The 18,095-nt window shown below is 41.2% G+C and overlaps 1 protein-coding gene across 1 annotated transcript; it reads right to left on the bottom strand.

Annotated features, from left to right (window-relative positions):
* Nucleotides 1-9,802: 9,802 nt before the first annotated feature.
* Nucleotides 9,803-12,295, bottom strand: LOC310965641 (THAP domain-containing protein 6-like; the record flags this gene model as incomplete). Its single annotated transcript, XM_083939351.1, has 5 exons — nt 9,803-9,963; nt 10,069-10,279; nt 10,518-10,631; nt 10,755-10,947; nt 12,216-12,295. The coding sequence occupies 5 exons, from the start codon at nt 12,293-12,295 to the stop codon at nt 9,803-9,805; spliced, it is 759 nt and encodes a 252-aa protein (XP_083795477.1).
* Nucleotides 12,296-18,095: the final 5,800 nt, after the last annotated feature.

Here is an 18,095-nt window from a genome sequence, read left to right as displayed (position 1 = left end):
AGGAAATTTGGCTTTGGCAAGGATTTCATTTCTTGGGTTGAACTGTTATATGCCTCTCCCTTAGCTTCCGTTAATACAAATAATTTACAATCAAAATATTTCTCACTATATAGAGGCACGAGACAGGGTTGCCCACTGAGCCCTCTTCTATTTGCCTTGGCAATAGAACCCCTTGCTGCTTCCCTACGTCAGTGCCAGGCAATTGAGGGGATAACCCGAGGGAATACTACACACAAACTTTCTCTTTACGCTGATGATCTTCTTTTGTATATTGCTGACCCAGTCTCATCATTGCCACATGTTCTGTCAAGATTAGAACAATTTGGAAGGTTTTCAGGTTATAAATTGAATTTACAAAAAAGCGAATTCTATCCCATTAATTAATCAGCTCTAAATATACCTTCTGCTGTTTTTCCATTCAAGAGAGCGCCCTCTCATTTTACATACCTTGGGGTAGTGGTACCACGATCCTTCCGTAAGCTATATAAACTAAATTTTACACCATTACTCGATCGGTGCAAGCAGGATATAAGTCGGTGGCGTGCATTGCCTCTTTCGTTGGCTGGCCGGATTAATCTAATAAAGATGAACATCCTCCCCAGGTTTCTTTACTTATTCCAATGTATTCCAATTTTGATTCCGAAGAAACATTTTTTGACATTGGATCAAGTCTTAAGTGCTTTCATATGGGATGGTAAGATCCCTCATATTCGTAAGTATTTTTTACAAAGACCAAAAAAATTGGGAGGGATGGCAATGCCTAATTTCCTTTATTATTACTGGGCTAGTAATATACAAAAGATTATGATATGGGCTAAGTGTGGTCCCGGTGTGGAAGCTCCTGCTTGGGTTAAATTGGAATCTTTTAAATTGCAACTCCACTCGCTGATAACGGCTCCTTTACCTCTTAATTCTGGCTCCTTTGAGAACCCCGTAGTTGCCCATACCATAAAGATCTGGGTTCAATTTCGGAAACATTTTGGATTGCAAAGCACTTCACTGCAGGCTCCTATCCTTTCAAACCATCTTTTCACCCCCTCCATGTCAGACCTGGCGTTCCGGGCCTGGCATGGCAATGGAATTAAGCTTGTTCAAGATTTATATGTAAACAAGATATTTGCTTCCTTTAGGCAACTTTCAGAGAAGTACTTATTGCCCCGTTCCCATATGTTTCGGTATCTGCAGATTAGACACTTTGTTCAAAGTGGTTATCATCCCTTCCCTGCTCAACCGCCAAACACACCTATTGATATCCTTTTAGAAGCGGACACTGATCTCAAGGGCGCCATCTCCTGGATTTATGGGATAATTGACGCTATCAATCCTCAAACTCTGATAAATTTAAAATTTATTTGGGAACATGATTTAGGTTTGTCATTTGAAGATGATCAGTGGGATTTAATCCTTGGGCGAGTGCACTCCTCATCTCCCTGTGCCAGGCACGGTCTAATTCAGTTCAAGGTACTTCATCGTCTTCACCTCACTAAAGAGAAACTAGCAAAGATATATCCAAACACCGATCCCACATGTGAGCGATGTAAATCTTCTACCGCCACCTGGTTACATATGTTTTGGTCATGCCAGCGGCTTCAGACGTTTTGGGAAAAGATCTTTGGCTCTCTCAGCGACATTTACAGTATTAAAATGAGTCCTCAACCCATCATTGCTCTTTTTGGGGTGATGCCCAGAGATACAATATGGCCGGCTGGGTTGCATGAAGTGATCGCATTTACAACTTTGCTAGCTCGCTGCCTTATACTTCTCAACTGGAAGAGACCAGTCCCACCATCTCATACTAGATGGCTAAAAGAGATCATGTTCTATTTAAAGCTTGAAAAGATCAAATTCACATTGAGGGGAGCTGCAAATAAATTTGAAAAAGTGTGGATGCCTTTTCTCTCATATTTTGACAACATTACCCAAATTACAGATTGGGTGGATTCGTAATGTATGGAGTAGTGCCATGAGTGTGTATCCCTTGTCAGAAAGAGTGGTTTCAATTTGATTTCATTTATTATTATTTATTTTTATTATTATTTTTATTTTATTTTTTTACTGTATTTTATTTTATTTTAGTATTTACTTATTGTATTATTACTGTTATACTTATTCATTCCTGTGCTATTATAATTATTACTATTAATTTATTTACTTTACTTACTACTTTTATTAATTTTTATTTTTATTTTTGATGTTATTTATATGCATTTAATTGTACATCAAGAGGGGGGGTGGGGTGGGGAGATATTTAGATATTCCAAGGTTGATTTTGTAACCGTTTTTATAATGTAAAAACTCAATAAAAAGATGTTTAAAAAAAAAAGCCGAAGCCGGAGCCGAAGTGGCGGGAAATCCAGTGAAATCGAGCAACGCTGCGCATGCGTATGCATAGATGACGTAGACAGATGGCATAGACAGTACAATACACTACAATACAATATAATGCAACAGTTTATTTGTTGGATCAGGTCTATTCTTGCTTGGTTGGAATGAAAACATGTAGCCACAGCAGCCCTTTACTGGATCAGTTTGACGCGCCTGGTCTAGATGAATGGATATGTTTTGGCCAGTAGTTCAGCACACTGTTCTGTGCTGAAGAAACTGTCTTTCATAGAGATGCATTTATTTATTTGTTTGTGATTTTCTATACTGAATGTAACAGTGATCAGTAATCCTTGTCCTGTGTGCCTGTACCTGTGCCCGCACCACCTCACCAGCACATGGCACAGTTGATTATATGAAGCATAAAAAAATGCACATTTTGTAAATATTGTAAATTGTGTATTTTTTGTCTATAATAAATATTTGGTATGGAAGAGAAACATTTTAATACAATTTTTCTTCATTTGCACACATCCTATGAAGCTAGTTAGGTAGCTTGAAGACCCATTTCATCTCATGGTAAAAATAGAGTGAGAGATTATGTAATTTGCAAGTACCCTTAAAATGGGAAAATTATACAAAATCGAGAAAATAGCCTTAGACCTCAGAAGGTTAATCTTTCTGACAAAAGGTGTTACTCCTCTGTTGTTGAGATGGCTGTGATCATGCAGATGTTATCTTTTCTGTTTTGTGCTGTGCTATACTCACATTTGGGATATGAGTACAGCTCCTGGTGATCTCTGAGTTTATAGTGTTAATAATGATTTGGGGAATGTCAGAGCGAGGGAGTAATGTGGATATCATTACTTTTGAACTTGGGAAGTTCTCGATGGCCCTTTTTGCCAGCTGTCAGTGCTGTAGAAATATCACCATTTCCTCTGGTAAGATTGTGTGATCCAGTATGGATGAGGATATGTTCTACACCTGTAAACTCTCCACTGCATAGATGGTCCAAAGCCTTCTCTCGTGTGGGGTTCCAACGTTTCACAGATCTCTCCTCTGGGAACAGACGTACCATGTTGATGTGTTTCCCATTGGAGTCACACAGAAACAATATTTCTTTGTGTGTAGATTTGCTGGGTCTGTGCTGTGGCTTTTGCTCAGCAGAGAGGTCTGAGAACTTTGGAGGGGTAAGTGGCCCTGGAGGATGAAGGGTAGGGGGTATTGAGGAGGTCGGGGGTTTGGGAGCTTTGGAAGGATAGACTTCAGATGGAAGTGAGATGGCATCTGAATAGCAGGATGTAGGAGGATCAGTAGAGTTTATGGGTTGATGGTGAATCTCTTCCTCTAGTGTTGGTCTGGCTCTGGTCTTTTTGACGTTAACAGTAATTTCCTGTCTTGTTGTCCGAAGCATCATCCTCAGTGATTGATTACCCTCCTCTCTGATGGCCTGCTGTAGTTCTCGGATTTGGTCTCGTTGCTGTAGAATCAGAGTGTGGGTCTCATTGTTTGGTTGATTATTGGAGATTTTCTGATGCAGGCTGGCCATAGTTTTCTCTCTGATATACATGAATTCCCTCTCCAACACTGAGATGCCTTATTTGATAGTTTTTACATTGTTGGTGAATCTAGTGTGGATTCAAGAGAGAGAGTAACTGAAGGGTTGTTGGATATGATGAAGCTCTCCATCTTGTATGTGCTGTCAGCCACTGAACATGTTGAGATTTCCTTCACTTTCTTTCCAGCTTCCTCTTTCATTTTCTGAAAATTATTTTCAAAATTGTCCAGAAAGATTTCAGATCCTTGGTGCATGTGTAACAGATAACAGGAAACAAAACATGTTGGAATTTTATTTTGTTTTATTATTATTTATTTCACCCAAATTGTAGGTTGTAGTTTCTTTTTTTAACCTGTAATATAGATTATTAAATTTTTTGTGATTTAATTTCTTTGATTTTCTTCATTTTTACAAAACCAAACTTTAATTTTGAAATTCTGTGGATACGACGCAGTTAGCGCCCTTCCCGGGTCAGTCTGTGATGTTCCCGACTGAAAGAGGTATGTAGCTCAGACTCCGGGAACAAAAAGTTATGTTTTTGATTTTTAATGCTGATTTAATGTACAAATGTTAATGCGATACTCCTTTGAGATTTGTTTAAGGTGTTTTCTGTCATGTAGAGTGATTGTGGAAACTGTTTTGAGCAAAATAGAGAAAGTTATTGTGGCGCAAATTTGGTGTGTGTGTGTGTGTGTGCATGCGAATGCGTTTTTCATGTCATAGCCTACATGCTAAAAGGATTCAATTTTTTTGTACGTTAGGCATTTTATGGAGTGGACGACTATCACCCACTCACAGTCATCTCACTCATCCACATTGTTTTATGTTGCCATCATACAGGTATGTGCGTGGTTTCTCAGCTTCCATTTGTTATGTAAAGAGATGTGATAATTTTGTGTGAGATAGTGCTGCATTTGTCAGTCTGTGATGTTCCCAACTGAAAGAAGCATTTTATGGAGAGGATGACTATCACTCACACACTCATCCACATTGTTTTATGTCGCCATACTACAGGAATAAAAGTTCAAGTGTGAGACCACCCTTGTGTCCCCTGATTTTCGTGCACCAGAACACAACGCAGTTTAGTCAGGACCAGGCTGAGCAGAACGGCTACACATGGTTGTACCATTATTGTAGATATTAATGGTAAACATTGGGCTACATCATCATAAACCATAATCTATCTTCCTATGCTGATACCATTCTTCTTTATATGCATGAATGCTTCTGTGAAAGTTGAATGCCATGCTTTTGGGTTGTGTGTGAAGAAAAGAAGGTTGGATTTTACCTTGCCCTTTTCTGTTGTTGTAAAGTCAGCTATGAGCTATGACAGTCTCAGGTGACTCCTGTAGGACTTTAAGTCTGAAGGTCTTCTTGTCTTTGACAGTTGTGATGTGCCTTGGATACAGTATCTCACGATCTTACATCAGTTTTAAAGGTGCTGCATTGGCTCCCTGTGCACTTCAGGATCGATTTGAAGGTTCTTTTACTAGTTTTTAAATGTCTTAACGGTCTGAGGCCTTATTTATCTGCAATACTTTTACCCTAACGACCCTCATGGACCCTGAGGTTCAGCATTGAGGGCCTTTTAACCATACCACAAGTAAGAACTAAAAACACAAGGAGGCGGCATTCAGTGATTATGGCCCCCAATTGTGGAACAGCATGCCGGAGAACCTCAGCACCGCAGAGAATGTTGATTTTTTTAAAACAAGGCTCAAGACCCACCATTTTAATCAGGCGTTTTTTGTTTTGCTTTTATTTTTTGTAAGGCACTTTGTGCTACTGTAAGCGTATGAAAAGTGCCATATAAATAAAGATTGATTTGAACCTTGTATCATTGTGGCATTTAAGTAAAATAAAAAATCTTCTCCTTGGTGTAATTTTCTTTTTTTAACTTAGTAATTAATTTCAGTTATCTTCAGTTAGTAGGTTAGCTAACTTGGACTGGTCCTCTCAGCCTGGTCAGACAGTGTTCCGTTGCAGTTAGTTTGGTTGCTACACTCTAAAAGGTAATAACTATGCTTACTTAAATCATAAAAGTGTACTTTACTTATCTGTCCCTGTCATGTTGATATTACTCATGGAATATAAGTATGTACTAATTTTTCTTTCAAGAGGTTAAAAACTAAGTTCTTCTGAGTTAACTGGACTTCTAACATTCTAGGTGCATTTCCATTCGGCTTGAATACTCGGAATGAGGCGGGTCTATCTGACTGAAACACCCCAATTTGCGTATGAGTCGCTCGAGTGGCAGTTCGAGCAGCCATTTTTTTACCCTGTGAGAGAGCAGGGCCTTTTTTTCTCCCCTGAGAGAAGCCTGGTCGCTGATTGTATGTACAGGTAGCTCTCAGCGGGATGTGACGTGTGGTAGTACAGACGCCACAACAACACGGCAGAAAATGATCTGTTACTTGTACATACATTGACGTTGTGAATCAAAGGAGCCACCTTAAATCAAACTACAACTATTCTGTATTTTGCGCCTCTGTATCCCTGATCAGCTGATCACCAGCAATCAAAATCCATTCAGAATGGAACCTGTCGGGGTGTTTCTGACTCTTGCGTCATTTCTGAAAGACCATGACTTTTGTCTTCTCCAGGTTAACGGTCAGGGCCCATGTCTGACAGAACTTTTTCAGGTGATCTAGTTGCTTTTGTAGAGCCTCCTTTGATGGAGCAAGCAGTATTAGGTCATCAGCAAACAGTAAACATTTGACTTCTGTGTCAGAGAGGGTGAGACCAGGGATCTCTGACTCTCCCAGGGATTTGGCAGGTTCGTCGATGTAAATGTTAAACAGGGTGGGGCTCAGACTGCAGCCCTGCTTCACTCCTCTACTTTGGGGGAAGAAGTCTGTTTCCCTAGTTCCAATTTTGACAGCACATTTATTATTTATATGCATTGTCTTGATAATATCGTAGATTTTTCCTCCAATACCTTTTTCTGGTAATTTCAGAAACAGACCATGATGACAAATTGAGTCAAATGCTTTCTTGAAATCTACAAAACAAGTGAAGATGGTGTTGTTATTCTGGTGGATGTGTTTCTGGATGAGGGTGTGGAGGGTGTAGATGTGGTCAGTGGTTCTGTGTTGTGGTGTAAAACCAATCTGACTCTTGTTCAGCACTTTGTGCTCAATGAGGAAGTTTTGCAGCCGACTGTTTAAGATGCTGCAGAATAACTTCCCAGGTTGCTGCTGACACATATGCCTCTATAATTGTTTGGATCATATTTGTCTCCACTTTTGAAGATTGGGATGATAAGCCCTTAGCTCCAGGTGTCAAGAAAATTTCCAATGTAAAGTATGAGATTAAGTAATTTCAATACGGCAGTCTTGATTTTCTGGCTGCTAAACTGGATAATTTAATTTAAGATGCCATCAGGGCCACTTGCTTTCCTCGGCTGCAGGTTCTGGATCTTAGCCAGCAGTTCCCCTTCATTAATCTCATAATCTAAAGGATTTTGGTTGTCTTTAATGATTGATTCAAGGATTTCTTGTTTGTTGAGCAGATTATTTTGGTCTGAATCCAGTGTGATTGCACTGTATAGATTTTCAAAATGTTTCTTCCATATTTCCTCGTTTTAAATAGCCAATTCTTCCTTGTTTGATTTGTTGAATGAATGCTATTTTTTCAATGGACTCCCAGTACTGGAGGCGGAGCTCATGATTGTCAGGTTGTCGGTGTTTCTCATTGGATAATTTTCAGAGTGTTTCTCTCAGACACCTGCAGTCTGAGTCAAACCACTTTTCATTAGCTGAGTTTGAACTTTGATACTCAGATTTCAAATACTGACGGTGAATGCTCTTACACTGAAGGGCTCCAGGACAGTGATACTGTAGTCCACAGTGCTGTTGCCAAGAGGAGAGCTGTGAGTGTAGACATAGACATATAAAGAGTAGACGCCGCATTGAACGTTGGGCCTATTGGCGCTGACGAGCGGTGGGGCCGCCATCTTGGACCGGTCGCCCGCTCCACTCAGTGTAAGGACAGGACACGGTTCGGCGTATTTTAATATTCATAGTGGGATTAACAGTAATAGAATATTCTGATATATGATGTATGTGATGTATGATTGGTGTTTTGCAAACACTATAAATACAAACACAACAATAGCCCTGGCTCTTGACAAAAAATCCTTCCTCTCCGTCCAATTTAAAGCACCCAAGGGAGCTTTAAACCCTCTGGCGCGAGGATTGCGTCCATTCATTACGTCAAAGAGCCTGTCAATCATCTATAAAGAAATATTGGCATCTAAATCACTATCATTACAGGGTTTCATTAGGTATCAGATAGTTGAAATCTATACTCATCTATTCAAAATATACAGAGAACAGAGTGCTTATTTGTAAACAGTATGTTCAATGAGTAAAAATGAAAGTATTAGTATTTGCTTGATTTCCTTCTTTCCATAGGTCTACTTTGTACTTCAGCAAATTTCAGAGCTTTACCACTCTAAAAATTGTTAAGGCATGTATAAGGTTATGTACAAATAAATTAATGTATTTATGAAGAATATGAAGAATATCACAGTTTCTGACAATATCTGCATGTGGAATTTAGAGTCAGTCAGAATTATCAACAAATTGTTCCTGATGCTAAAATCACATTTTGATGAATTATTTTTTTTAAAGTTGTACTTCTATAATCACTAAGTATTACCTCAATGAATTGTGCCGTCGCCTCACAGTCTTGGAACTGAGAGTATCCGAGATCTCTCATGGTGCGAAGAGCCACTGACACCGATCGGCTCATTGTTTGAGCAGCCAGGGACACCCTCATTTTGTTGTTCTCAAAGTAGACATGTTTGTCGGTGAGTTTGTTAGCAGCATGCAGTCCATTTTTTTTTGGGAGATCGTTCAGATGATTTACATAACTCCACTTGAGCTGTCCGGTGGGTGATGCGATGGGACTATATGCCTGCAGAGTAAGAATCAGTCACTGCTCAAACAAGTACAAACAGCGAAATGTTGATCATCACGTCCAGCCTTAACTGTGCAAATGGGCTCTATGCACAGCTCCACTACTTCCTGAACTTAAGGCAGCTCCTTTATTTCCTGTCTTACATTATTGGACAAACTGATTAATCCAGGTGTATCTGACTATTGTGACTACTCAGACACACCTGGATTAATCAGTTTGTCCAATAATGTAAGACAGGAAATAAAGGAGCTGCCTTAAGTTCAGGAAGTAGTGGAACTGTGCATAGAGCCCATTAACAGACAACAATATTTAGATATAACTTTTAGTAACAGAGGCAAAACAGGTCTACCTCCATCATCATTTACCTGCAACATGTTTCGTGCCAACTTGAGCATATGGCAAGCGTCCATCATTACAAATACCTTCTCGCCAGTCACCGGATGCGGGAAAGTGGTTTGAAGTGGCTCTTGTCGGTCACCTTTCAGCGCACACCCAAGCTGGTTACACATGCTAACATTGGAGGCATGCCCATCCATTGTTACGCATACAACCCGAATGCCCCGTGCATGCAGCTCCTCCAAAGCATGACTGAGAAGGACCCTTTGTGTTTCTGGAGACAGAGACTTAGTCAGATAATATGCAATGGGAGCCTTCCAATGTCCTTGTAGACCAACGACCATGAACACCAGAGCCTCTGTAGCAACATCAGTCTCACTGCTGCCATCACCCATGTCTACAAATCCAGACATTGACTGGGTATGTGGATTATATTGAACATGTTTCCTGATGGCCATGGCGTCCAACATGAGTGCAACATATCCATATTTAGCCTGGTCTTCTTGGCATTTTTTCTCCAGCATATCCAGCATCATTTGGTTCAGGCCAGGCTTGTCATCCACTGAACGCAGCCACCTGAAAAAAATTGATACGTAGCTTTTTATTTATTTTTGACGTGTTTGCATCAGTAATTTCCAAAAATTCAATCGGACAACATTAAGACTACCTTTGTAATGTATGTGGATGTGGGAGGGGGAAATGTTTAGTCTCCCTAAGGTATTTGTATGCCTTTGGACCATGCAGATGGAGCGTGAGCGCAAACTCTCTGTAGTCCTTTGTGTACTCATGATGACCCTGTTTTGCCATGAAGTCTATCTGAAGATCTGAAATGTAATGCAAAAATTCAAAAGTTCCCTACAGATAAGGAGTTTAATAAAGAGTATAAAAATAACATGTACATGAATTTCAAAGTGCTAATTTTGTCTTACCCGAGTAGAATTCAAGCCTATCTTTGAGCTCTTCATTAATGAGGTTCTTGTCCCTCAAATCCCCCAAAAGACTCTTCATTGTGGTCTTTGCCCTCTTTTCTCTGGCCATGGCATTCTTCTTCTCTTGCTCCAAACTTTCCACTCTTGCTAACGCTTCATTAAGTCTGTTCTTAAGAGCGGTAGGAGAAGCACGCAAGGCATAGCCATGATCCTAGCAGAGGGTTGAACATGGTTTGAGTGATGTTTCACTTCACACACATCACTTTGACACCACTAGTGTCAAAACCACTGACAGTACCGTGTGTGTGTGCCAGGAATGCATGTTCAACATGTCTGTGTGTGTACATGGGTTTATTTGTGAGTGTGTTTAATATGAGTGGCAGCAAACAAGTGAGATTTTAATATGTCCAGGACCATTATAGTATGATGATTAAAGTAGAAATACTCACATCATTAGGCTGAGGTTGTGGGTGTGAGGTTGCAGTTTCTGGGGCATCCTGAAAGGCCACGGACAGGTTCTCTTCAGCTCTTCTGGAGGTAGACGTGGTCCTGCCCTTTGCTGGCTAAATGAAGAAGCATAATACTTGAAAAGAATATACAGGGATAAGTATCTCACCCTGCCCATGTGATTGATGATAGAATATTTACATTTATGAATGCGAATAGCCTTATGATGATACACCTACTATTTGGAGGGGAACTGGGAAGCTGAAGACAGATGGAGTAACACCATCTCTGAGTCGGACAATTTGACCTGTCCTATCAAAATTGCCTTGCTTAAAATGTTCACAGCAAAGCACAGATGAATAACTTGCAGTGAATCCTTCCCTCCTCAAAGCCACTTCCCACTTCTTCCTCATATCTTTGTCTTTGGGAAACCTTCAAAATGAAAACAGGAGATTCTGTAGAGTCTACACAAAAACATTTTACAGGAGGTCAAGCTTATTTTCTTCCTTCAAATCTCTTACAACCTTTCTTCAACAACACTCCTATTTTGATGCATATCTGTCGATAATGAACCAAAGCTGCTTAAATTGTGAATAAGCTTGTTTGCATTGCAAACTATTCCACAATCAGATGTTCTGTTGTCTGCATTTAAAAAGCAACACTACGTAGTATTTCGGCCTTAAAATAATGTTTCTAAACTCATTGAAGTGGTACTAGCTGAGCAGCAGCTCAAGCTAGATGAAATATATAGAGTCAAAGCAGAAGGATCTTATATGAGATCCAGAAAGCAATGGCTGGACGAAGAGGAGCAAGGCTGGAAAAGGCACACAGTAGAGCGAGCTGCATTCAAAAACTTAATATTGATGGAGCTGTCACAGATGATCCAAAAAGGGTATCCAACCATTGTTTCATGTTCTAAATGAACCTGTATAAATCACACTATGATAAATTGTAACAAACAGTTTAAATCTATATTGACCAAAGGACCCCCTGTGACAAGCAAGTAACCAGTCAGATCGGGCATTCAGCAACTTAAATTAGCCTAAACAAATCTTCTGGAACTGATGGCTTGACATCTGAATTTTGCATAACATTTGCTGATAAACTTGCCCTCTTCCTCTATGTTGTAGTCACCGAAAGCATCCATAACCAGACCCTTTCTCCAACTGTGTGGACGAGAGAAGTGACTATTTGATCGGATAGTTGTGTTAATGAGGAAGACTCTGGTGAAGGACGTTATTACAATCAAAGTGTGGCCAATGAGAAAGTCTGTGCCACCTGTGTAAAATTTGCTGGTCAATGTTATACCAGTGTAAAGTTAATATATTAATAGTTGTTATTTTGTAGCCTGTATTCCTATGTGTCGTTATCATCAGCTGTTTCCCCTTGCCTTTGATTTGTGTGGTAGTGGTGAGTGTTTGTGGTTGTCATGGTGACGGGGCCGGTCAGTAAAGTGGAGTGTAAACATAAACATAAACATAAAGTACCTGTTTTCCCGATCATCAAGATTTATACCACCACAACGAACCCTCATTCTACACCAGTAATATTTATTTTATTTCTACAATAGCATTCTTGTGTCAGTTGTAATCTCAGTCAGTTAGTTCATAGCCGGGGAAACACGGGGACCGTGGACATAAATACAGCCTACAGTAATATTCGATTCACAAAATACAACCAATAGTAATGTTCAATCTTACTTGTGAAAAGTAATCCCCCGAGTCCTGTTCTCGATTGTCCGCCGATTAGAGCAGGAATACGCTGCACAGTGCTCTGGCATCTTGTTCCTTATGCTGCTCAACTCATAGGCTCAACTAGTCAATCATAGAACTTATCTGGTAGAATGACTGGTCCAAGATGGCGGCCGCATTTCTCGCGGCACAACGTTCGATGCGGCGTCTACTCTTTATATGTCTATGAGTGTAGAGACCAAAGGAGTCCCCTCGAGGTCGACCGTTGACGATGTACAGACCGAGCGTGCGACACAACTGCAGCAGTTGCTGCCCATTTCTGTTGACAGTTTTGTCAAAATTGTTCCTGTTTCTGTGTAAAGGAGAGGGGATGTTGATCTGGCTAGGTATATGTCTGTCACCCTGTGCATTGATCAGATCTGATTCTGTGCCTGTTCTGGCGTTAAGGTCACCACAGATCAGCACGTTTCCTTGTGTCTGGTATAAGCTGATCTCATCTTCAAGGATGGAGAAGCTGTTTTCATTATAGTAAGGGGACTCTGATGGGGGGATATAGGCTGTACACATGAATATGTCTCTGTCTGTGGAGACTACCTCTTTTTTATTTTGATCCAAATTGAGAAATCTCCTTTTTTGAGTAATTCAATTGAGTGAGTGAGGTTCGTCTTGTACCAGGGGGTGAGGTTGGAGGTTGGGGGGTCTGCTGCTCTCCTCACCACCTGAGCGTAGCTCAGTGGGCCAGGGCGTGGCTCCTGGTGCCGGTGCCGGGGTGGGGCTCCTGGGGGCAGAAGGGGCCCTGGTCGGGTGTGAGGGGGTCCGTAGCTCTCCTGGTGGGGTCGCCGTGTAGGGGTATGAAGATGGTGAGGTCTCTGTGTGGGTGGTCTGGATAGTCTGGATGGCAGTCTGGGGGTTCTGCGGACCGACCTGTTCCTTGTGTGGGGGGTGGACTGGTCTCGGTTGAGAGCGAAGTCCTACAGTGTACGGACGAAGATTGGGACTGTGTTTTTGACTAGATGGACGTGGTCATGAAGGCAGCTGATGTCCGGGGTGGTGGGCCAGCGGGATGTTCGGCCTCAGGACGCAGTCTCTGGAAACGCTGCTGTTGATCCTGTGGATGGTATCAGGGTGGAAGTTTTTCCTGGGCAGCAGTGTTGATATAACCACTCTACTGTTGGGAAAAGTGCTGGAGGCTTTTTCTATCACTCCTTTGAGTGATTCTCTCCTGCTGGGTCCTCAGCTCGTTGGTGCCGGTGTGGATGATGATGTGACTCGGAGAACCCTAACGCTCCTCTGACAGCAGCTCCATGGCATGTTGGCTGGTTGGGTACCAGAGTGTGGCCACTTGGTGGTTGGAGAAAAGTTTCTTTTCATTTAAGAACTTTCCATTGGAGTCAATTAGGATGACTATGTCTGGCTGCTGTGGGCGGGTGGAGTCTACCAGTTGGCTGGGCGGGAGCTGCGGGGTGGATGGAGTCTCTCTGTCCTGGTGTCTCAGGGTGGGTGGAGCCTCTCTGTCCTGGTGTGTCTGGTCGGGGATCCCAGGGTCCTGGTTGTGGTCTTGCTGTGAGTCCTGCTGTCCTGTGAGGTCTGGGGTGACTCTGTCTACCTCCTGGAGTTTCTGTGACAGAGAGGCCAGCTCTCTCCTGTGGCTCTCTCTCTCCTGTCCCAGCTCCTTCACCTCCTCTGTCAGGGCGCTCAGTGCTGCTACATGGTTCTCCTGGTGCTGCTTTAGTTCTCTGATCTCAGACCTCAGGGTGCTTAGCTCGGTCTGGTTCTGTTCTCTGTCCTGCCTCAGTCTGCTCAGCTCCTCGTTGAGGTTGTAGGCCTCAACTGGCTCAGCTAATGGCTGGTTAGTTCTCTCAGCTCGACCAGTTCTCTCTCTAGCTCACTGAACTTCACCTTCATGTCGGTGACGATGGAGGTCAGCTGGGGGTCCTTGGCCTGTTCAGAGATGGGGGGCTCACTCTTCTGGTCAGCAGGAGGGCAGGTGGGGGTGGAGGTGGTGTATGTGTCTGGTAGGGTATGGATGTCTTGAGGCTGGGGGCTCTTGTCCTTCTGGGCTCTTTCCTTTATAAGGGGAAAGTCCAGCTCAACCTGCCTGAGGTTTCCCTGCACCATGACAGTCCCATTCTTGTAGATGTTGACTGATGTCATGGGGGAGTCTGGGTCTTCTTTGACCTTCAGCTTCCAGCCATTACAGATGCCCTCCTTCTTCACAAAGGGGTAGTGGGTCTTTATAGCAGAGTGCCATGCCAGTGGCTACTGTGTGAAGAAGATCAGGTTGCTGGTGTCTCCATTCTTGTAGGAGTCAGAGAAGAGTGTCTCTGGTCTTTCCTTCAATATTTTCTGTTTGTGTGCCTTCCTTGCACTTTCATTTTTGAGATCTTATGTGTATATTAGAGGAACAGCTTCTATATGAGCTGTGTCTGAGGCTCCAGGACTCGGCTGAGGCTGCATGGCTGTTGTTGTTCCAATAACTTAGTAACCGTTGCTAAGGCTTTCAATCTTGTTGGTTAGCTGTTAGCTAGTTGTTAGCTTTCAGCTTTAACTCCAAACTGCCATAACATATAAGTCATATTCACATTACTATAGATATTATGTGTCTGTCTCTGTCTTTGTGTCCGTCTTTGTCCCTCTCTGTCCATTTGTCCGTCTTTTCTCTCTTACTCTCTCCTTTTCTTCCTCCCCAACCGGTCATGACAGATGGCCGTCCTCCACAGAGCTGGGTCTTTCTGAAGTTCCTGACTGTAATAGGGAAAGTTTTCATTGCCACCGTACTCTGGGGGGAATTGTTGGGTCTATGTAAATCATAAATAAGTCATGAGTGTGGTCTATACCTAGTTTGTAAAGTGTCCTGAGATAAATTTTGTTATGATTTGGCACTATAAATAAAATTGAATTGAATTGAATTGAATTGAATTGTCTTCTGGACAGTTTGGCCAACTGTCAGTTGGCTGGACGTTTCTGATGGTCTCCTCTGTTCAGATGGATTTTTTCAAGTTATCTTTGGTGTTTTCTTTTCAGTTTTTCTTCTTTCTGGGAGGTAATTCCTCTAGAAGTGTTTCCTCTTCAGAATTTGAGACAAAGTTGAAAGTTTATCTCATTTCAAGACAAGATAATCTTCAGGAGCTCATATTGTTTGCTGCTGTCGTTATTGGTGGGTAGTTATCCGTGTCTCTCTCTCACTCTCTCTCTCTCTCTCCATATCTTGAGACGGCTTCAGCAGGAAGGAAGAGAAAAAAAGTTGTTGTTTTTTTTTCTCCACTAGTTACTGTTATTTAATCACTGCTGCAAATTACATGTAGCCTTGGAACCAGACAAATATTTCAAGCTTATGTTTCCTCTGGCACATGCGTCTGGTCCCCCTCCAATTAATTTAGATTTCCAGCAGTTCTGACGTGCAGATCACAACCGTTTATCTTATGGTAGAGCCAGCTCCTCATGGCTTAATTTAGTTACTAACGTAACTGGCATATGTAGTCTATCAAAACTTACCCAGGCTCATGGGACCCAGATCAAACTGTCAAACTACTCAGGTCTATCCTATTGCATCCAGAGGCATTTTGGTTTGTGCCTGTTGATAACACTTCTGGAAAATCAAAAACGAAATGAGAGGTTCCAGACCATAACATTTTCAAACTACTCTGTTTATTCCAGGGTAAATGAAATGCTTATTCTTACACTGATTAGTCAAACACAAGACTCCTAACCAAAACACAATATCTACAGTACTTGTAGAACAACATTTTCTCTGTTTATTTAATAAGGTTCAATTCTGCCGACTTCATATCCCTTCAGCTGAATCAGAGCAAAAACTGTATATGAGAATGGATCTAGTCTACTGTGCTAAGAAATGTCACCACAATTTTATGATCACAATCCAAATATATAAATAACGCCGCCCCACCACCAAATGTAAAAGTTTACTATCCGCTAATTATTTATATACATGTTTTTTACAGGCTAGGATTAGGAAAAAAAAAGGAACAACAAAACTTATGTCTTTAGTTTGAAAATCGGTTTCTTCTTCATCCAATGCTCCTGAGAGGGTAAATGTGTGAACTCACTGAACTCTTTGGGATGTGAGTCTAAAATTCTGTGTGTGTGTGTGTATTTTACGAGAAGCTTTAGAAAGCACTGACACTGTCCTGGCGTGATATGGAATTCCATTTCAAGTTTTCCATGAGCCACTGCTTCAGGGGTTGTAGAGAAGAGGAAAGTGTTGCTGTGGCAATTGTTGCATACCCCTGCCATTTTAACACAGTATGTTGCATCTTCAATAGAACAGAGTATATCCAGTTCCAGTCGGTGTGCTTCAGTTTAGGTAGTATAATAAGGAAGTGACGCAATAGCTACATTTTTCACATTGGATATTTGACAGACTATGGGTGAGAAAACTATAGTAACTGGAGGCCTCCAAAAACTTCTTCCACTGCAGCATCATCTGACAAATACCCACACTTCACCTACTGTTTAGTTTCCTACTGGGTCTTTCAATACATGTCAAAGCTTTTTATAGAACTCAACAGAAGAAGTTTTAAACCAGTAGTTCAAATATTGGCCGTACTTTAAATAACTGTGCGTACGACACACTTTTGTATGGAGAAGGGAGTAACAGCAGACAGGTACATTTAGATACGGAGAGCAAACAAATTAAAACAGTTTCTGCTGCTGATTTGAGATTACTAAGAAATTGCATATTTGCATTAGTATACATACATACTGTACTGTACAGGTGTGGCTCCAACCAAGTGACATTTCATAACAGAAATACAAACAATGGAGTCAATGAAAATGATGAAGATACAGGGTTGGGCTTTGACTCCGAACTTTGATCTTCAAATATAATTCCAATACATTTCAAATAAAAAAAAAAAAAATGTATTGGGTCGAAAATTGGGCAGAACAATGGGTTATGGAAATTATTTTTTGTAGATGTGTTTGCCTGTAATTCCGATTCCGAGGCTTTTTCATACCTTGTAAAGTTGTGAATCACAAGCTCATTAGCGAGGCTATTTTTGGTCATCTGTGCTTCTGAAGGTGACGTTAGCGTCAGTCCGCAATGGGGGTGTTTCCCTCAGCATTGAAAAACTGAACTAATTATCTGGGCAACATTCTCTAACAGCAGTCAAATTGTGAATTTTTTGTAATGTAACATTAAAATAGGAGAGGCCTTACTCCGTGTTCAAAGTGATGCTCGGAGCTCCAGTGGTTGAAGCAGAATCATGTGAATAATTCCAGGATAACTATGCTTTTTTCATTGGTTGTTTCATTAATCGTACCCAGATACAATAGTGCTATTTTCTGATTGACTATTGTGTAACCCCATTCTTTTTTTGATTGGCTAGCCACTGATAAGTGGCATGTCTTGATTCCTGCCACTTCCATAGTGAGAGTGAGGCTGCTACGCTGTGGCCTGAGAAAATTTGGGTGCTGTAGTATCTTATAAATTGTTTTACTAAGCGAGGAATACAATGTGTGGTAGGAATGCGTGACCAAAGACAGAAAAGAGTGACTGCCAAGCTGAATGCATGACATTTGAAAGGCCTGGACTTTTAATTTTTTTTTTTTAACGGCCGTCATAGTGTGTTTTTCCTTCTAAAAAACATCATTGCCTGCCTATTGACATTGATACACTGCTCTCTGATAGAAATAACATAAACAACTTAATTGTGATACCAATATAGGTCTTACTGGAAGCATTTAATGGTCAAAATAGTATTAATAAATATTTGAATATTAATCTTAATCAACAAACTAATTTGAATTAGATTTTTGGGCAAAAGTCACAGCCCTAAAACAGAGATTGTAAATGAAAGAGGTTGTATATTCATCCAACTATCCTATGTGGTGTTAGTGACAGGCTGCCACCGATGCAAGCTCATTTCA

The sequence above is a fragment of the Echiichthys vipera genome (genome assembly GCF_963691815.1).
Source record: "Echiichthys vipera genome assembly, chromosome: X".
Classification (NCBI taxonomy): Eukaryota; Metazoa; Chordata; class Actinopteri; order Perciformes; family Trachinidae; genus Echiichthys; species Echiichthys vipera.
This window is presented reverse-complemented; position numbering and strand designations above follow the sequence as displayed.